This window comes from Rhinopithecus roxellana, chromosome 16 (assembly GCF_007565055.1).
Source record: "Rhinopithecus roxellana isolate Shanxi Qingling chromosome 16, ASM756505v1, whole genome shotgun sequence".
NCBI lineage: Eukaryota > Metazoa > Chordata > Mammalia > Primates > Cercopithecidae > Rhinopithecus > Rhinopithecus roxellana.
Genome location: NC_044564.1, coordinates 7,417,164 through 7,439,197, shown reverse-complemented (window position 1 = coordinate 7,439,197; position 22,034 = coordinate 7,417,164). Strand labels below are relative to the sequence as shown.

Here is a 22,034-nt window from a genome sequence, read left to right as displayed (position 1 = left end):
AAAATTATTTGAGTATATAGGGAGATGAGAAAAAGACTGAAGTTGCCAAAGGCTAGGTTAATTACATGTTTGCTTGTATCTGTCAGCATCCCTTTCATTTCTTTTTTGAAAATATTAAGGGAACTTCAGTCATCATTATTCCTGTGGTTTTGTGTACTTACATGAGCTTTTGTCATAGCTTTCAGTGATACCTTTCAACTTGGTCTGTTGCCTTTAACTTCTGTTTAGAGAAGCTGAAAACATTCCTAGTATATTGTACCCTTGCTAGAACACTATTATAGAGTAGATTTTGTAATAAAGTAAGAGAGTCATAGTCTCTGTTCAAGGTGTTTGAATTACTGAAGGATCCAGAGACCTCTATGAGCTGATTCTCATCAGCTGTTATATGGGATCAGGTAAGGTGAAGAAATCAGCTTTGATCTAAAGTTTTATACATCTTACTTTTTTTTTTTTGAATGACAGAAAGATTTGCTTTGCTGTTGTCCTTAACATCCCAGCCCTGTTGACTCACTTGATACCTTTTATAGTTTGCTCATTTTGTCTAACCTGGGCTTTGTCAAAGACAATTTTTTTTTTTTTTTTGAGACGGAGTCTCGCTCTGTCGCCCAGGCTGGAGTACAGTGGCCGGATCTCAGCTCACTGCAAGCTCTGCCTCCCGGGTTTACGCCATTCTCCCGCCTCAGCCTCCTGAGTAGCTGGGACTACAGGCGCCTGCCACCTCGCCCGGCTAGTTTTTTGTATTTTTTAGTAGAGACGGGGTTTCACCGTGTTAGCCAGGCTGGTCTCGATCTCCTGACCTCGTGATCCGCCCGTCTCGGCCTCCCAAAGTGCTGGGATTACAGGCTTGAGCCACCGTGTCTGGCCGTGAAAGACAATTTTTGATCTTTGCTACTGGTTTGCATTTTCCTGGGCAAGTTGGAGGATCTGGTCTATCGTTATGCACTTCAGACCTGGGCTGTATCATTCTGTTTTCTCACACTAGACAGCTCCTCATCCCCTTGATGCAATTCTTTTCAGCTGCATGGAATAAAAGCACAAGATTCATTCAGGTCCCAGGAATTTGTGGGGCTGAAAGTTATCCTTTTTTCTCCTAATTTATACTCTTTTTTTTTTTCTCCAAGTTAAAAACAAATCTATTGTAACTTTTTTCTTGGAGACATTTTCCTATAGTATCTCAACTTTCCTTCACCTACCCCCACCCAAGCAAACTGTTCACAATACATACACACTTCACATCTTTCTTTTCTCTCTCTTAACTTGCCACATATCTGGGTAAAATCTGAAAAAGAAAAAAAAAAAAAAAAAGCATGGTTGAGAGCAGACTTAACCAGAGGACTAGGGCGTGAAACTTACTTCCTCAGAATTGTGCAGAATGGATCTAAGTACCTACTCCTTTCAAATCACGATTTACATTTTAAATTGCCATAATACAGAGTGAATCTCTTTGGTATTGTTTACTGTTTCATAGATAAGTTTCCTCCCATGTTGTCCGTCTTCTTTCTGTATTCTAACCCTTTACTTGAAGGCCCTGTAGAATAACCGTATCCCCATTACTACATGTTTCCTGCTAATGAAGGCATAGAAGCACAGATCTTGGTGTGCAGCAGTCTTTTGTTTGGCTTATTTTGTTGTTGTTGTTGTTGTTGTTGTTGTTGTTGTTGGAGACAGTCTTGGTTTGTTTCCCAGGCTGGAGTGCAGTTGCATGATTTCAGCTCACTGCAACCTCTGCCTCCCGGGTTCAAGCAATTCTCGTGCCTCAGCCCCCTGAGTAGCTGGGAGTATAGGCTCATGCCATCATGCCCCGCTAATTTTTTCTATTTTAGTAGAGACGAGGTTTTGCCATGTTGCTCAGACTGGCCTCGAATTCCTGAGCTCAGGCAATTTGCCCGCCTCAGCCTCCCAAACTGCTACGATTACAGGTGTGAGTCAGTGTGCCTGGCCTTGTTTGACTCTTAACTCCATTAGTTGCTATTGCTGTGTGACCCTGGGTAGGTTTCCTCATTTTAAAGTGTGGATTATAAATACCTTAGAAAGTTGTTTTAAGTGAGAGAATTTATGTAATGTGACTTATACAGTAACTGGAACAAAGCAGTTGCTCAGTAAATAGTAGTTGTCAACTTATTGAACCCACCTACTCAAACTGCCTTAACAGTGAAAATCATGTGCACATGGTGGGTCAGAAGAAGTCAACCCAAGCACAGTTAAACTCTTCAACACCCAGTGATGTGTAATATTAGAATCAGTATACTGATTTATGCAGTGCTAATGATAAAAACCTGGTGTATTGTATCTTATAATTCAGGTGTCTTTTTGCCTGTCCTTTATCCTTAGCATCTCTAAGGGTACCTGATACATAGTAGATGATTTTTTAAAAAGCCCTATAAATCTGTTAAGTGAATTAGCATAGTCAGCATATTGTCTGATTAAATAGGACTCTCCAGTGTGTAAGAAGTATTAATGGGCATCTCATAGCTCAAGTAATATATATTGAAGATTAATCTCTGTTAAGATATTTTTATAACCTACCATGTGATAAGCACTTCCTCATATATGATTTCTTTTAAAAGCCCTCACACGGCCCTATGGGGTAGCTAATTGCCATTTTATAAATGAGGAAAATCTCACATTTTACCCAGCTCCCCTGACTTTACGTCTACTATGCAAGCCACTTCCCATTATTGTCTAGGATTACTGCATGAGTGGTTAGGTTGATCTGGTCATTCTGAGCTTCACACACAGTCTCAATTTCTTTTGTTGCTTGTGATTTTAAATTAGAAATATATTTGCTATTGAAGGGGGTGATAAATTATCTGCTTATTTATAATGCAATTTGAAACCAGGTGGATAAGGAAACTACAGAGACACTTGTGGCTTAGACTAAGACACACCTCTCTCTTCAGTACTGGGGCAGATTTTCAGGGACTCTCAGAGAAGTTGCCTCATAGTCCCTTCATATTGGTGCTAGTGCGAACTCGCTTTTCGTGGCAGAAATTCACTAGCATGTGTCTTGCTAGGGTCAAGGCAGTAGGTTTTACAGCACAGCCATCGTAACTGTGATGATAATGATGCAGCAGGCTTTATTTTCCTGCCTTCCCTAGTTTCTGGATCTATGTTATCCAGGGCAAACTTTTTTTTTTCTTTTTTTGAGATGGAGTCTCGCTCTGTCGCCAGGCTGGAGTGGAGTGCAGTGGCGTGATTTCAGCTCACTGCAACATCTGCCTCCCGGGTTCAAGAGATTCTTCTGCCTCAGCCTCCTGAATAGCTGGGACTATAGGCACCGGCCACCATGCCCAGCTAATTTTTATGTTTTCAGTAGAGATGGGGTTTCACCATGTTGGCCAGGATGGTCTCGTTCTCTTAACCTTGTGATCTGCCTGCCTTGGCCTCCTCCCAAAGTGCTGGGATTACAGGTGTGCGCCACTGTACCCGGTCAATCCAGGGCAAACTTTTAGGCACTGTCTTTCCAGTGGCAGACTGCCACTGAAGAAAAGTCATACCAAGTGACGTTAGTCACATAAATTAGGAGAACAGTGCTTTCTCTGTTCTACCTTATTGCTACATTTACCTATTTATATCATTATGTGCCCATGTTTTGCATGGACAGTGGCTTGGGACATGTCTTTTCTCCAGAAAGCGTCAAGGAATCGAGAGAGAAGGGACTGCCAGGATATTCTTAGGCTAATTAGAAAATTCTGTCAGCATAAACTTGGTAGCTGCATTTCATCCTGATTGTCAAGGAGCCCCTCATGATACTGAGCTCAATTATTTTAACTTTGAAGAGCCTGGGTTCCAGACATATAACTCCTGTTTAATGCAATCATGTTTTGTTTTTTTGCCTGCCCCATCTCCAGGCTAGTGTTTTGTTAACAGGGATGGATAGCTAGCTTGCATGTAAGGCATTGAGAGAAACCAACCAACATTTCCTGTAGTATAGTGTGATTCTGGTCACTGATATAACCTCTAACCAAATGAACGTGGTTAGGCATAATAGACTTTCTAGTGCTTCCATTGCCAGAATGTTGTATGTACCTTCATGCCCTGATGCTAGGTTACCGAGTAGTAGATTTTCTTAAAAGCTGTATTTCTGGCCGGGTGCAGTGGCTCACACCTGTAATCGCAGCACTTTGGGAGGCTGAGGCGGGCATATCACCTGAGGTCAGGAGTTTGAGTCCAGTCTGGCCAACATGGTGAAACCCCATCTCTACTAAAAATGCAAAAAATTATCAGGGCATGGTGGCGTGCACCTGTAGTCCCAGCTATTTGGGAGGCCAAGGCACGAGAATTGCTTGAACCCAGGAGGCAGAGGTTGCAGTGAGCCGAGATCGCGCCACTGCACTCCAGCGGGGAGACAAGCGTGAGATTCTGTCTCAAAAAAAAAAAAAAAAAAAAAAAAAAACCCGCTATATTTCTTTGTTTTTGGCATTTTTGTCACCTTCCAACCCCTGCCTCCCATGTTCATCCTTATCTGTTTCACTGGTCACTGTAGGAGATAATGAAATGGCTCACAGTTCTATTGTTTCTAATTAAGAACTCCAAGATGTGTTATCAGAAAAGTTTTGATCCTCCTCAAAATTTAAATGCCTACATTAAAGTTCAGAAATAGTAAACTTGAGATTCTGCTACCAGGAGTAGCAGTGTTTTCCCAGCAGCAGCTTTGCGATTGCCAGATTAAATGAAGTTATTTTCAAAGGAATGAAAACATACATAAAACTGTATATTATTAATTATATAAAGGAAACAGGCAATCTATGCTTACAGATAGCACTGTACTACTGTATGAATTTATATTGTTTTAATATTAAGAACTTTGAAAAAATAAAATGAGATGAATTATTTTATCTCCTCTACTGTTTTCTACCTCCTGAATATTGAAGCCATTTTGGATCTTTTGATTTTCTGACTATCAGAGCATGAAGAAACATGGTCATTCTGATGGTGATGAAACAGGGAACCTGGTGCAAGTCTTCTGTTCAGTGCCTGTCCCTTTCATCTCTTTTTCGTAGAATCTGCTGTCTTCAAATGTTGACTGTCTGTAGCAAGCTGCTGTCTCAGTTTTCTAAAATAAGAGTTTGTGGTTACAATCTGACTTTGGGATGAAATAACTTATCAAAATATTTTTGCCATTGTCTCCCATTAAAAATATCTGTGTTACAATCAGAGTAAGATGCTGATTACAAGCTCTGATCCCTGGATGAAAGTATTAGAAAGTACAATAAGAATTTTGGCTTACCTTGCCTTTTCCTATCCTCTGCCTTACTTCCCTCTTCCATTGTCTCCCTCTTCCTGACATTCCTACTTGGTAAGATGATAGAATAAAATTTAGCTTGTCATAGTATTCATTTAAAAATTGACTTCTTAAAAAATAAGATCCACACTGTTTATTGGGATTACATTACTTAGCAGTCAGTCAACCTTTGTCATATCTAACTTTTAAGAGATTCTAAACATTCATTTACAGTAGTTTGTTTTATCTGATATGTGAGCTTTACACAGATGCTTGTATTGACCACAGTTAAGCATTTTGACATAGAAACATTAAACTGAGCTACTTACATATTTTGCATCACTATAAAGACAAAATTGAGCTGTATCACCTATGAAATGAATACCCATGTTACATTTGTTTATATTTATAAATCAGAGTAATAATCCTTTTTGAGGCTTCCCATTTTATGAGTAAAAGGGAGCAATGAAACATTGTATTCTGATTTTGTTAGCAGTGGTTAATGGGAAACAATGCAAATAACTGGTGTAGAGCTCACCTGGTCAGAAAATAAGTGTGTAGCACTTCAGCCTTCACAGTGTCATGGCCAGTAAAGAGAACCACAGTTCTTCCTTTAATAAATTTGTTTTCTATTGGCGTTATGGCTTTTTTAGTTAATGACATTTCATCAATTAGAATAAACATTGACTAGGTGTGATGGCTCACATCTGTAGTCCCAGCATTTTGGGAGGCCAAGGCAGGCAGATTGCTTGAGTCCAGGAGTTCGAGACCAGCCTAGGTAACATAATGAGATCCCATATCTACAAAAAAATTAGCTGGGCATGGTGGCACATGCCTGTAGTCCCAGCTACTCAGGAGGGTGAGGTGGGAGGATCGCACGAGCCTGGGAGGAGGAGGTTGCAGTGAGCTGAGATCATGCCAGTGCACTCCAGCCTGGGTGACAGAGGAAGAACCTGTCTCAAAAAAAGGAAAAAAAACCAACAACAACAAAATAAACATTGATTGCTGTAGTAGGATCCTCTGATAATTGAAGGAATCAAAAAGTATCATTGTTCTTGCCTCCCATTTAGAAATACATACATTGTATTAGTTGGCCCACACAAATGCACTACCTCTATCCGATCTGTTACTGTCATGGCAATGCTGGGAAAAAGTGTTAGTGGGTTGTCTTATATTTAAGAGAATTCTTAAAGAGAATGGTAAATCTGACTTAATTGTATTAAACAAAGAATTATTACTCAAGAAGCATTTGCATATTGTGTACATTTAAGTAATGTACCAACCTCCAAAATTTAAAAGCCCATTTTTCAGTAGCTTAGAGGAGATAAATTTGGCTGTCTAAACTGGAATTTCGTATCATATGACGTCTTCTCAAATATGCGTATTTGCTGCTTTGGGCCATTTCATCCAACTAAGGCAAACTGAATAGCCATAATTAAATAGTATTCTTTGTTGCTTTTTATTTTAAAAAGGCATATAAAATTTGAAACATAGTTCACTGTATTTTATATTTGTAATTTTAATAATTTTGGTTTAGAATGGGGAATTCCAAAGTGATACTTGAGTTCTCAATCATGGGGTGAAGTTTCTGTTAATGGTTATCTTGTTGAATGAGTTTAACTAGTGTAAAAAAATTGTCGTCTTCAGTATATTCTCAATATATCTCATTGATATGAGACATAATTGATTTCCAGTGTTCCTTAAAAATGGTTAGAGATTTCTTCTGTTAAAAAAGTTGTTAATGCTATTGGTCCCAGATTTCCCTTCTTTACATCCTGCCAAAGGAAAAAGTGCTATGTACTTATTTTGTGCCCTGAGATGTTATACATGCTTAATAAGATCCCAGACTGTAAGTAGCAGCTGTCATTGATTTGTTTACAGAATGAATTTTTCATGCTTCATTGTATTTGTGCACAGAACTACTCTGATGACTCTTAACTTAAAAAATAATCATAGTGCACATAATTTTTTTAAAAAGCAACACAGCCAAATCTGGAAATTTTCTGGGAGTCTTATTGGTTCACTCAAATGCTATTATTCTTTTTATTTTTTATTGTTTGATAATTTGATAGGAATCCCTTGGTCAAATTGTATTTGTCTCTCTTTATCCCATTTTACCGTTAGAAAATGTTTCGATGAAAGATCCTCCGGACTTATTGGACAGGCAGAAATGCCTGAACGCCTTGGCGTCTCTTCGACATGCCAAATGGTTTCAGGTTGGCTTTTTGTTACTATCTTATTGTTATTAAGCTTTGCGCAAGTTTCATTTGGAACACCTGCCACTTAATTGGTTTCTGTGTACTACATAAAATGAGGGGTGCTTTCTAGCTCATAGTGTGGTTGTTGGAGTAATTGAGTTAATTTAGATATGTGCCTAGTATAGCTTCTGTAGTTCATGATGTTTTATTATCATATAATTCTTTTTGGCCTAGTATTCTGATTTTCAGATGGTTTCTTATAAAATCAAACATGAGTGAGAAAAGATAAAGATTAAATTAGTTGGTTGCCTGGAGTGGGGTTGCCATGAGACTAAGAAATTAATTTTAATATTATGGTCCTTTTATTTTAAAAATGTACCTTTTAAACCTCAATTTTACTACTTTTGATTAATTGGTTTTTTTTTTTTTTTTTGGTTTGTTTGATAACTGATGAATAATTTGCTACTTAGTATTCACTTGAAAGAACCTGCCCAAAATGAAGAATAGATCTCAATAGGGATATCTGGAATCATTTTGTTTGTTTTAGGCAAGGGCAAATGGATTAAAATCATGTGTAATTGTCCTCCGCATTCTGCGTGATTTGTGCAACAGAGTCCCCACATGGGCACCATTGAAAGGATGGGTAAGTACTTAAATATGGCTAAAAGCAAATTTGGAAGCTGCAGCAGAGAAAATCCTATAGAAATGAGATGTTACTTTAAAATGACTGTCTCCTAAGTTAGCTAAGGCATGCATTATGTATGTTTGCCATGAAAAAAATAAAGCATCTTTTTAAATGAATCCTCCTTTTGTGCATATAACCTGCCTCTTCTACTTCATTGTATTCATGTTACAGAGCTTGAAATATTTTTTTCTGACAAAAAGGTTTTATACCTTTTAGAAGTGAGTGTCTTCTTACACTGGTGGTTAATCACTTACTGTTCACCTGCTGCCCACAAAAGCCTCTTTGGCTGACCCACTTCTCTTTTGGTGCCCCCTTGCATTACCATGAAAATTACCCAATAGGCCGGTATAAGGATCCTATACCTCTGTAGCTTTCTCGTTGAGTGGAGACATTTACAAATAAGTTCATGTTAGTAATTAAAGTCAAGCAAACAGTACACTTAACCCCATATGGATATCATTTCTATATATCGTAAAATTGACTTACTTGGAAATTATGCCTGCTCCAATCAAGACAACTTAAGAACATTATGAAACAATTTAAATAAAGCCATGAAAGATCATTTTATAAACGAATGTAGCAGTGATTACTTTGACAAAATATCATGAGTTCTTAGTTTATTGAATCTGGAGATTTGGTCCTTTGTTCTAATTGTAATACTTGAGACAGGCTGTCTGAAATGAAGTCTTATTATTATATTGAAATATTTGTGGTTTGTGTACTTCCTAAGTGGGAGATAGGTGGGCTGGGTTTTGCACACTGGCTAGTTGTTAGCTATTACTAACTTATATGAGGGCTTGTTAAGTCTTTGTTAAATGAATTAGAGACCATAGTTTCTTTAGTGATCGTTTCTGGGTAAATAAATATAAAGTTTTTGTTACAAAAATGTCTTCTGAAGATACAATCTTAAAAATGCTTGATTTAAAAACTCTGCCCAGGGTAAAGGTTGATAATCATGGGGAAAATGTTAAGTGGGCCCTAAATATTAAATTGAATTGCACTCTTTGGCCTCCCTTGTAGATAGAAATGTTAGCTCACATTTAACTGGAATCCTTTTAACCCTTGGTGCATGTACTAATTTGTAATTTAATATCTTCTAGCCACTAGAACTTATATGTGAAAAGTCTATAGGTACTTGTAATAGACCTTTGGGCGCTGGGGAGGCCTTGAGACGAGTAATGGAGTGTTTGGCATCTGGAATACTACTTCCTGGTAAGGGTTTCAAACTCTGGAAGCAGAACAATCAGCAAATGTCAGTTTAGTTTATTTTTCTAAATATATGCCAAGTTTGTCCTCTACACAGGAAAATGTTGCATAGGAGTTCTTTTGCTTGGAATTTTGACAACTAGAATGCGTGTTGGAAAAGTGCTATAAAACTGTTTTTCAATAATTATAATTTGTGTTTTATATGTACTAACATAAAGGGTACTAATAATATATTGTGTCTGCTTTGAATTTGCTTTACCTCGAACTCCGAATTTGAAATTGCAGATGTTTAGTTAAAATGTATGAAGTTCATTCTGTTTGTAGTCTGGTTTTAAATTTGGAAGAATTAAATTTGGTCTTATTTTCCATATGTAATCCCTTTTAAGATTTGGGCTGATTCATTGTGCTGTTTCTAAATTCTCAGAGTAAGACTCAGTTTTGGCCTTAGATATACAATGACTTCCAGTATAAAATAAGGACATGCAAGTGCTAACATGTTGAAAATGAGAGTGTGTCCTTTTTACTCCACTTAACTGAGCAGACTTTTAACTTAGTTCCTCAGTTTTTGTTTTCATTTTCTCTTCATTCTCCCCAACTGTCTCTCTCTTGTTTCAGTTTACTGAATTCTAAATTCAGTTCTAAATGATACTTGTGTTTTTCCTTTGCCAAAGGTGGTCCTGGTCTTCATGATCCTTGTGAGCGAGACCCAACAGATGCTCTGAGCTATATGACCATCCAGCAAAAAGAAGATATTACCCACAGTGCACAGGTAGAAGATTGAGCATGCCACTCTGACTTACTAGCGAGATAAAATAACTTGATTTTCTCAATTGTTGTGTTCGAATACTTTTTTCTTGTGTGTTGTTAGGGACTTCTGCTGTTATAATGTCAGAATTTATGAGTATCTTTTTAGCTAGATGTTCTAAGGGCTTTATGAATGGCTACTGAAATGTGGTTAAATAAAATGCTTTGTTCTTTAGCACGCACTCAGACTATCAGCCTTTGGCCAGATTTACAAAGTGCTGGAGATGGACCCTCTTCCATCTAGTAAGCCTTTTCAGAAGTATTCCTGGTCAGTTACTGATAAAGAAGGTGAGTGTGGAAGTTTTTTATTAGGGTTGGGGGTTGGCACTGGTAGAGATGATCATGGGATGCATCTCTTGTTACAACTTGGGGAACTTAATAATTGTGCATCCAAATCATGTATAAGAAGCTTTCTTCCTGACTGATGTGGGTTGGCTGTGTCCCCACCCAAATCTCATGTTGAATTGTAGTTCCCGTAATCCCCAGAAGTTGTGGGACGGACCTGTTGGAAGGTAATTCAATCATGGAGGTGGTTACCTCCATGCTGTTCTTGTAATAGTGAGTGAGTTCTCACAGGATCTGATGGTTTTATAAGAGGCTTTCCCCCAACTTCACTCTGCACGTCTGCCACCGTGTGAAGAAGGATGTGTTTGCTTCCCTTTCTGCCATGATTGTAAGTTTCCTGAGGCCTCTCCAGTTATGTGGAACTGTGAGTCCATTAAACCTCTTTCCTTTATAAATTACCCAGTCACTGGTATGTCTTTATTAGTAGCATGAGAATGAACTAATACAGTAAATAGAATGGACTAATACACTGACTTTCTTCTCTTCTGTTCCCATCAGGTAACATCAGCTGATGTAACATAATCATGTTTTCTTATTAGTGACTAACTCATTTGGCTATGTTGGCCAGATGCCATTACTGCATAGACTATCCTTTCAGAACCTCTGGTCTAAGGAGAATAAGTCAGCCATGAGCTAGGAGGAGACATTATCACGATCACTAATCAGTTTGATTATCTTTCTCATGCTTGGAAATGTTATCTAACGGCAAAGGAAAGAACAAAAATACAGAGGAGAAGAAAAGCATATTGGAAAATTCAGGACTGTCTTCCATTTGTATTAGTCTGTTGAATTCAGAGTTTCAGTGGAAAGAATGTAGGTTTTGGGGTCAGTATGACCTGGGTTCCAATCATAGCTCCACCACTTCCTAGTTTTAGACCTTGAGCAATTAGCTTATCTCTCTCACTAGGGATACTACCCTCTTTCTTATTTTATTGACTCTTGTCCGGTTAAAATGCCTGACTTAGTGCCTAGAGTACAGTGGATACTCAAATGTGAATCTACTTACTGCCTTCCTTAGGCCTCAAAAATATTTTTCCCCTCCCTTTCTCTCCTTTTAAACTAGAAAGTGGAATATTTAATACCAGATATTCTTCACCTGGAATGCAGCCTACCTCTAACATTGGAAATTATTCTACTTTTGGATATCACCAAAATAGTGCAGTTGCCCAGTCTGCTTATTTAGATGACAGAATTCCAGTGGGTCTGAAGACTTTCAGAGAGTCTACAAGATCAGAGCTGTTTAATAGTAATAATAATATTAAGAGTTTTTCCCCCCCCTTTTTCACTCTTTCTTTCCTAAGTGTGTAGTTTCCAGAGGCTACATGTGACATGTGATGAGATCATTGCTCTGATGGCTAATGGAATGTTTTCTTTTCTATATTCTTGTGTTTAAAATTGGTTTGTTTTCTTTTCAGTATGCTCAATATTGACAGATATTACCCACAAAGCATAGCACTTTGGGTGCTCAATAATTTTTTAATAGTGTAAAGTACTCCTCAGCTAAGAAGTTTGAGAATCAGTGCCTCACTGTAAACTCCTCAGGGGAAAGAATCCTCCAGATTCTACCCTATGATTATTATAAACCAGTGCTCAATGTAACTTGAGGAATGAAGGCCATTTTTTTCCAGCAGGTGCTCGCTTAGTGGTGAAGAAATTATTAAAAGGGATTTACATACCCATGTGACATCAAGCCTTGTCTGTGGAACGATTGAATAAAAATGTTACAAATATATCTAGATTCTTATGATTAGTATCAGCAAATTTTATTTCAGTCACCAAATTCACAACCACTCTTTTGGTTTTATATTTTCCCCTTCACTGGATAGTAAAAGTATGTTTACTATTATGTGACTTAGTTTTTTTTTTTTTAACTTTAAAGATCTTTCTCAAAAGTTTGGGAACTGCTGGTTTGTCAGTTGATAGCGTAAAATAGAACCAGACTACCCGTGTTCCTATTCTGGTTCTGTCAAAGTTACATGGCCTGGGCAAGTCACTTTACCATTTTGTGCTTTGGCTATACAATGATCTCTCCAATACTTTCATGCTTTCAGCACCTAGCTTCATGACATCCACGTTTAAACTTTGTTCCTATTATTCTTGGTGATTTCCGTATGCATCTCAGGTGATTTTTTTTTTTCAAGACTCTAATGTCTCAGTTCTGTGACTTCTTCTCTTACACATATTTTATCTTCTGCCTTACCTTGGTTACTTATTCTATGGACATAGCCTAGTTCTTGTCTTCATCAGTAACTGTACCTGTATTATTTCCGTAATTATGTTTTCAAGAATCCCACTTTCCAATCTCTTGTCATTACTGTGTCTCCTACCCTTATTTCAGTTCTGGAATCTTGTCATTGATTCCAGTACCTTTGCATAGTCCTTCATCCTCCTCGTGTTCTCTCTTCTGTCCTTACCGTGCTTGTACTACATGATCCTTGATTATCTCTCCCTAGCACATACCTTCACTTCCTTGATCCTCTGTTTCTGGCAAAATTCTAACTGTTTGAAATCCATCTCTCTACCTTCTCTGTGTCTGTTCTGGGTTGTTCAACGTGGTTGGAGAACAGCCATCTTGACTGTTCTCCCTTTAAGTCAGTGACACTAATCTAATAGGGACTATTTGTGTTGCCAGGCAATCCTATAAGTTTGAGACTTCTCCAGTTTCCTAGATAACTGTTTCACATTTTCTCACATTTCACACCTCCTTCTCTACCTCCTTACTCATCTGATGAGCTTGTTTGCTTCCATTTTCTCAGATAAATAATTAAGAGGTAACTTCTATATATTCTCATCACTGTCTCCAAGCCCCACTGCATCAACTCCTATCTTTGCTTTTCCCTCCCTTGCCTATGCAGAAACTGCCTTGCCTCTTAAGACTGACCTTTCTACTTATCCACTATATCACATCCCCTCTTGCCTACCAGTGGACATTATTCCAGAAATTATCTCTTCTCTCACCAGCGTCAGTTCCTCCCTGTCTACTGAATGCTTCTCATCAGCCTAAAAACCTGCTGCAGTGTCTCCCATCTGAAAGACAAAAGCCCAGCAAACTCTCCCTTCATTCCGTAGGTCCCGCAACAGAGTTGCGTTTCTTTCCTCTTTATAAGCAGCACTTTGGGAAAGAGCAGCCTTTTTCTCTTTTCTCTGTTTCCTCACTTTGAATTCTCATTGAACCTGTTCTAATCAAGTTTTCTTCCTCACCACTTGCCTGAAGTATCCCTTGTGACCTTCACGTTACTGCATATACTGGTTAGTTTTCAGTCCTCATCTTAGCCATTTTCAGCAACATTTGACACAGAGGAACACTTTTCTCTCCCATATTTATTTTATAATGAGATATAGTGCATATATAGAAAAGTACAAAAAATACAGTTTAAAAAATAATTATTTTTTTCAAACCCATAAAACCAGTGCCATGGTTAAGAAACAGAACTTTATCAGTGCCCCAGAAGCCATCCGTTTTATCCTTCTCATTACCTTCCTGTACGAAGAAGTACCATTTCTGACTTTCTGAAAATAAATCCATTTCCTAGATTTTCTTTACCAATTTTCCACCTGTGTATGCTTTCCTAAATAATTTGAGTTTGCCTGGAACTTTCCAGAAATGGGTGCTAGGTTTAATCTTTTGTAACTGGCTTCTTTCTCTTCAGCATTCTTTGGGATTAATTTATGTCGCTGCACATAGATATAGTTCATTTTAATAGGTATGTAGTATCCATTATGAATATACTACAGGTTATTCATTCTACTTTTGAAGGACGTTTAGGTTCTTTAGTTTTGACAACCACCTGCCGTGTTGCCATGAGCATTCTTCTGCATGCCTCCTAAGGTATACACATAAACAACCTAGTAAATGGTTGCACATACTAATTTACACTCCCACCAGCAGTATATGAAAATTCCTTTTGCCCTGTATCCTCAACAACATTTGGTATTGCCACATTTTCTGAAATGAAATACCACTTTTCATATGACTTCCACGTCATCAGCTTCCTTGGTTCTTCTAGCTCTGTTGCCATCTCCTCAGCTGTCTTTGTTCTTTCTCGTCTTCCTGACTTCTGAATGTTAAAGTGTCCTAGGGTTCAGTCCTCAGACCATTTCTCTTTATTTACACTGATGCTTTGGGGGACCTCATTTAGTCTCTTGTCTTCAAATACCTTTTTATACTGAAGATTGTCCCAAATTAATACTTCCATCCTAGACTACCAGCTCTTGAACTCAGACCCAAATATCAAAATGCCTCCTCAGTATAGCTACATGATGTCCAGCAGTCATCTCAAACTTAAGATGTCTGAGATCTAAGCTCCTGCCCTTGCTCTCCCTTTGCTCTTCTCTTTCTATAGTTGTCTCTGTCCCAGTCATTGGAAACTCTGTTTGCTCAGGCCTGAATTCTTCGAGTTGCCCTTGAATCCCCTCTTTTGTTCGCCGATATCCCAAATGTCAGCAAATCCTTTTTGGTTTTAAAGTGTGTCTAGGCCGGGTGGTAGTTCACACCTGTAATCCCAGAACTTTGGGAGGCTGAGGTGGGCAGATCACTTGAGACCAGGAGTTCAAGACCAGCCTAGCCAACATGGCGAAACCCCATCTCTACTGAAAACATAAAAATTAGCTAGGCATGGTGGCATGTGCCTGTAATCCTAGCTACGCGGGAGGCTGAGGCAAGAGAATCGTTTGAATCCGGGAGGCAGAGGTTGCAGTGAGCCCAGATCATGCCACTACACTCCAGCCTTGGTGACAGAGCGAGACTCTATCTCCAAAAAAAAAAAAAAAAAAAAATAGAATTTAGCTTCTTCACTGCTAGCATCCTTATCTAAGCTGCCGTCATCTCTCACCTGGATTCTTGCAGTCACCTCCTGTCTGGTCTTTCTGCTTCTGTTCTTGCCCCTCTATCTGTTCTCCACAAAGAAGCAATTCTCTTTGTGGAGAACGCCATCCCCCCTTCAACTTTTTATCTTAAAATACTTGCATATTCATAGGTAGTTGTAAAGATGGTAAGGAGAGGTCCCGTTTACCCTTCATCCAGTTTCTCTTGATGACTATATCTATGTAAATTTATAGTACAATATCAAAACCAAGAAATTGACAGTGATACAATGCGTGTGTATAAGTTTTATGCCATTTGTTACATGTGTAGATTTCTGTAGCCACCACCACAATCAACATACAGAACTGTTCCAGCACCATTAAGATCTCCTTCATGCTGTCCCTTTATAGTCATACCTGCCTGTCTCTGCTCAGTCATCCCTAATCCCTGGAAACCACTAAGATTTATCTATCTCCATAATTTTATCATTTCAGTGATTTTATATAAATGGAATTCTACAATAAGTCACCTTTTGCGATTTTTTTTTTTTTTTTTTTTTTTTTTACACTCAGCATAATGCCCTTAGGGTCCATCCAGGTTGTTGTATGTGTCAATAGTTTGTACCTTCTTGTTCAGTAGTATTCCATGGTATGAATGAGCTAGAGTTTATTTAACTACTTACCCTATTGTAGGACATTTAGTTAGTTTCCAGTTTGGGCTTTTTACAGTTGAAGCGTCTATGAATACTCTCATATATATATGTGTGTGTGTGTGTGTGTGTATATATATATATATATATATATATATATATATATATAAAATTTATAAAACGTAGGTTTTTGTGGGCGAGTCACAAAAACACAGGTATTTGTGTGTTAGATTTGCCACCAATTCTGTGTTTTGGCTTCAAGGTTATGCTGGCTTCATAAAGTGAGTTAGGACATGTTCCTTCTTTTTCTCTTGTTTGGAAAAGTTTACATAAATTTGATGTTAGTTTTTCCTTAACTGTTGGAAGAATTAATCAGGGAAGCATTGGCATGTGTTTCTTTGTGGAAATATTTTAAATTATGGATCTAATTCCCTTAATAAGCATAGGACTTCCATCTTCTTATGACAGTTTTGGTAAGCTGTGCTTTTCTAAGAATTTATCCATTTCACCTAAATTTTAAAATATTTTGGAATAAAGTAATTTATAAGATCCTCATTTTATTGTCTGTAGTATTTGTAGTAATGTCTTCTTTTATATATTTTGTACCTTGTTCTTTTTTGCTAATGACTCTCACCTAGGGGATTATTATTTTTATTAGTCTTTATAGGAAAATTAACTTTTGGCTTTGTTCATTGTCTTCTGTTGTATGTTTGTATTCTGTTTTATTGATTTATGTTCTTATCTGTAGTTTTCCTTCCTTATGACTTTCTTTGGGTTTAATTTGCTTCTCTTCTTTTTAAATTTTGTGAATGAATACATCATTGATTTTTCAGCCTTTTATTGTATATACTATTAAGATGGTAAATTTTCCTTTAAGCACAGATTTACATACATCACATTCTTTGGACATTTGTATGTTTATTATCATTTAGTTAAAGCTATTTTTTACTTTTATTCCTAGTTTTTTCACCGATGGGGTATTTAGATGTCATTGCTTAATTTGCAGACAAATGAAGATTTTGTAGTTAACTCTTTTGTTTTTGAGTTTTTACTTATTCTGCTGTCATTGAAGAACATGTGTTGTATGATTTGTGTCCTTTGATTTTCTTGAGACCTATTTTATGGCCCAGCACATGGTCCTTTTTTGCTCTGAAAATGTATATTCTGCAGTTGAAGGTCATAATACTTTTTTCATGTTAGGTCATGTCAGGTCACTGGTTCATTGTGCTTTTCAGATGTTGTTATTAATTACTGAGAGAGCTCTGACAATTCCCATCTATTGTGGATTTGTCATTTCCCCTTCAGGCCTTCCAGTTTTAGTTTATATTTTTCATTTATAGATTTTTGGCTCTGTTACAGTTTCAGATTTTCTGCCTGGAATTATTTTTAAGAAAGTTTGTTTTTGAAAGGTCCATCATCTGGGGCCATTTTGGGTCTGTTTCTATTGTGTGTGCTTTCTCTTGATTTTTGATCATGATACCTTCATGTGCCTGGTTATTATGAAGCTGGATTTTTAAAATAAGCAATTGTAGATAATTTAAATTAGTGTAGAATAATGCTATCTTCCTCCAGGGAGGATTTATATTTGTTTCTGGGAGGTGGCTAATGGAACTGGCAGTCTTAGATCATTTCAGTGCAGTCAGGGATTAAGAAAATTTGAAGCTGGGCTTTCATCCTTGTGAGAGTCACACTATTTCCAGTTCATCTTACTTCTAGTGTGTAACATTTCAGAGGCCCAACCCAGAGTGTGGAGTGTTCACCAGCCTTTCTCTGCTTGGACCTTGAACTTAGTTTTGGACTTCTTGAGACCTGGGAGTTTGTTGACATTACTCTCTTCAGTTCTTAGTGACCTCTTCTGGATTTGGAAGATGCCCCTAGGTTGTAATCCCCAATGCAGAGAATTTCTTTCACCTCCCATATCTTTTTTTTTTTTTTTTAATTAAAACATGGCTTGGTAATATTTCCCAGGCTGGAGTCCAGTGGCTATTTGCAGGTGCAGTCCTTAAACCACTTTAGCCTCAAACTCCTGGACTCAATGAATCCTTCTGCCTCAGCCTCCTGAGTAGCTGGGACTACAGGCATGTGGCACCGTGCCAGGCTCACCTCCCATATCTTGATTTTAAAATTCTTCATTGTCCAGGAACAGATATTTATTATTTGTTTTGTCCAGTTTTTCTATTTGTGCTAGTCAGGAAGCCTTTTTGGACTTACTTACTCTCTCATACTGGAAGTGGACCCTTGATATTTTGTCAATTAATGGCACCGAAGTTTGAGAACTACTGCTTGGCTCTTCTCACCTACTGCTAGCACCCTCTCCTTGTTCGTTTCACTCCAACCGCTTAGGCCTTTCTTAGCCTAAGAAGCCTTTCTTAGCATGTTTCTGCCTTAAGACTTTTGTAATTGCTGTTTGTTTTTCTCTGCCTGGGACTCTTTCTCCAAACGGCTGAATAGTTCACTCTTTTACTTTCTCAGGTCTTCATCAAAAGGTCTCCTCGTTAGTGATACCTTTCTGATGCGCATGACATATAAATTGTTCTCCATTACACTCACTACCATAGTATATGTTGTAATTAGTTTTGGACAGTATATGTAAGCTCTTTGAGAAAAGGGAGATTATTTTGTTACTTGCTGTGTGTCTAGTGCCTAAAATTGTCTTGCACATAGTAAATGCTCAATTAATATTTATTGTTTATTGTTGAATATGTGAATGAATTTATAATGGGGACAATAAAGGTAATGGCTTCATGAGGGTCCTCATGAGGATTAAATAAGTTAATACCTGTAAGATGTTAACAGTGTCAGGCATATGGTAAATATGAAAATACTATTTTAAAAAATTGTTGCCTCAGAAACGATCACTTCTCATTACTAGATATTGTAAAGGTTGAAAACTACCTGCTTTTTGTAAAGCAAGCCCGTTTTTCTCCTTAGGTTGCTATTATGATTGGCCCCACATTTTGCAGCCCTTTTCCAATGGCTGGAATGATAGAATGAAGCTTAATCCATGGAACTCTGTGTAGCTGGAGGATTTAGAGAAGAGATCTGTGCATTTAAGCTAGTTTGTGATGTCCAGGCAATCAAGGAACTGCTTTTAATGTAATTTAATGAGCAGAAGAGTGAATAGACATAGTTCTTTTTTAACTTTTATCTCTTAAAGACTGCATTCTGGGAGACTGGCATACTCATAGTTTTATATAATGCAAATGAAATATAATACTCAGCCAGTGTTGCCTTCTGTTGAAGAGAACATCAAGATTGATTGACCTGAGTGGTAAATATTGACCCGAGCAAATGCTGAAGTCAGTGTTTACCTCAAGGGAGAATAAATCTTGATCAGAAAATACATAATCTCATTATTATTATAGGCTTTCACTAGAAGAATCTGGAAATCTTGTGGCATGAGTATCTTGAGCATAATTTTCCTTAGGAAAAACAACTAACTTTTAAAGTGAAGACATAAAGAGATCTTTAAATTACTTGGATAGGTTGATGAACTTTTCTCTAATAATTTTTAACTTGGACAGCAAAGCTCCTGCCTTTTGTGACAACATTATAAACTGGTGGCTGCTTTATCCAAGAAACTGATTATTAATCAATTCGGTTAGTTTTTGCTCAGTGCCCATTATGTTGCTTCTAAGTCTTGTGTTAAGGTAGTTTGTAAGATACAAGACAAGGAGAAAATATCTTTGACCTTCAAAGAGCACTGAAGACACACAAGAAATATGAAATAGACAATGATACAAGACTTTACTTTTCTGATACCATAAAAACTCCTTGATATGAGAGAACATTTTTATAGAGGAGGTGAACTGTAAATACAGTTTTGAATAGGATTTGAAGAGGCAGAAGGATATTTTATTTTTTTATTATTATTATACTTTAAGTTCTAGGGTACATGTACATAATATGCAGGTTTGTTACATATGTATACTTGTGCCATGTTGGTGTGCTGCACCCATCAACTCGTTAGCACCCATCAACTTGTCATTTGCATCAGGTATAACTCCCAATGCAATCCCTCCCCCCTCCCTCCTCCCCCCTCCCCATGATAGGCCCCGGTGTGTGATGTTCCCCTTCCCGAGTCCAAGTGATCTCATTGTTCAGTTCCCACCTATGAGTGAGAACATGCGGTGTTTGGTTTTCTGTTCTTGCGATAGTTTGCTAAGAATGATGGTTTCCAGCTGCATCCATGTTCCTACAAAGGACACAAACTCGTCCTTTTTTATGGCTGCATAGTATTCCGTAGTGTATATGTGCCACTCCAGTCTGTCACTGATGGACATTTGGGTTGATTCTAAGTCTTTGCTATTGTGAATAGTACTGCAATAAACATACGTGTGCATGTGTCTTTATAGCAGCATGATTTATAATCCTTTGGGTATATACCCAGTAATGGGATGGCTGGGTCATATGGTACTTCTAGTTCTAGATCCTTGAGGAATCGCCATACTGTTTTCCATAATGGTTGAAGTAGTTTACAATCCCACCAACAGTGTAAAAGTGTTCCTATTTCTCCACATCCTCTCCAGCACCTGTTGTTTCCTGACTTTTTTTTTTTTTTTAATTATACTTTAAGTTCTAGGGTACATGTGCATAACGTGCAGGTTTGTTACATATGTATACTTATGCCATGTTGGTGTGCTGCACCCATCAACTTGTCAGCACCCATCAATTCATCATTTATATCATGTATAACTCCCCAATGCAATCCCTCACTCCTCCCCCCTCCCCATGATAGGCCCCAGTGTGTGATGTTCCCCTTCCGGAGTCCAAGTGATCTCATTGTTTCCTGACTTTTTAATGATTGCCATTCTAACTGGTGTGAGATGGTATCTCATTGTGGTTTTGATTTGCATCTCTCTGATGGCCAGTGATGATGAGCATTTTTTCATGTGTCTGTTGGCTGTATGAATGTCTTCTTTTGAGAAAGGTCTGTTCATATCCTTTGCCCACTTTTTGATGGGGTTGTTTGTTTTTTTCTTGTAAATTTGTTTGAGTTCTTTGTAGATTCTGGATATTAGCCCTTTGTCTGATAAATAGATTGCAAAAATGTTCTCCCATTCTGTAGATTGCCTGTTCACTCTGATGGTAGTTTCTTTTGGTGTGCAGAAGCTCTTTAGTTTAATTAGATCCCATTTGTTAATTTTTGCTTTTGTTGCCATTGCTTTTGGTGTTTTAGACATGAAGTCCTTGCCCATGCCTATGTCCTGAATGGTATTACCTAGGTTTTCTTCTAGGGTTTTTATGGTATTAGATCTAATATTTAAGTCTCTAATCCGTCTTGAATTAATTTTCCTATAAGGAGTAAGGAAAGGATCCAGTTTCAGCTTTCTACTTATGGCTAGCCAATTTTCCCAACACCATTTATTAAATAGGGAATCCTTCCCCCATTTCTTGTTTTTGTCAGGTTTGTCAAAGATCAGATGGCTGTAGATGTGTGGTATTATTTCTGAGGACTCTGTTCTGTTCCATTGGTCTATAGCTCTGTTTTGGTACCAGTACCATGCTGTTTTGGTTACTGTAGCCTTGAAGTATAGTTTGAAGTCAGGGGGCGTGATGCCTCCAGCTTTGTTCTTTTGACTTAGGATTGTCTTGGCAATGCAGGCTCTTTTTTGGTTCCATATGAACTTTAAAGCAGTTTTTTTCCAATTCTGTGAAGAAACTCATTGGTAGCTTGATGGGGATAGCATTGAATCTATAAATTACCTTGGGCAGTATGGCCATTTTCACGATATTGATTCTTCCTATGCATGAGCATGGTATGTTCTTCCATTTGTTTGTTTGATAGTCAAATTTCCAAAAGTATAAGATTTAACATGTGGACTTCTAAAGTTTATACAAGTTATAAATGTTAAATTTTAGAGATGTTTGAAATGATACTAAGTAAAAATAAATCCTACCAGAGGTAACTACTTTTTAACATTTTGATACATAGCCTTCTAGACTTTTTCTCTTCATGCTTATAATGTGAATATATGCTGTCTGTGCAGCTGCTAAAACAAAATACCTTAGACTGGGTAACTTACAAGTAACAGAAATTTATTGCCCTCAGGGGCTTGAAAGTCCAAAATCAAGGCTTCAGCAGATTTGCTGTCTCGTGAGGGCTCATTCCTCATAGA

General features: G+C 37.7%; 1 protein-coding gene across 4 annotated transcripts in view; it reads left to right on the top strand.

Annotated features, from left to right (window-relative positions):
• Nucleotides 1-22,034, top strand: part of STRBP (spermatid perinuclear RNA binding protein) — a 165,235-nt gene that overhangs the window by 103,807 nt on the left and 39,394 nt on the right. For all 4 annotated transcript variants that reach the window (XR_004053964.1, XR_004053963.1, XM_030919488.1 and 1 more), the window contains exons 6-10: nt 7,349-7,440; nt 7,970-8,065; nt 9,208-9,319; nt 9,985-10,082; nt 10,294-10,405. Coding sequence is in view for 2 of the 4 variants with exons in the window: in XM_030919488.1 (XP_030775348.1) it covers nt 7,349-7,440; nt 7,970-8,065; nt 9,208-9,319; nt 9,985-10,082; nt 10,294-10,405 (510 nt within the window). In the remaining 2 variants the exon portion in view is untranslated. The remainder of the gene's footprint in view (nt 1-7,348; nt 7,441-7,969; nt 8,066-9,207; nt 9,320-9,984; nt 10,083-10,293; nt 10,406-22,034) is intronic.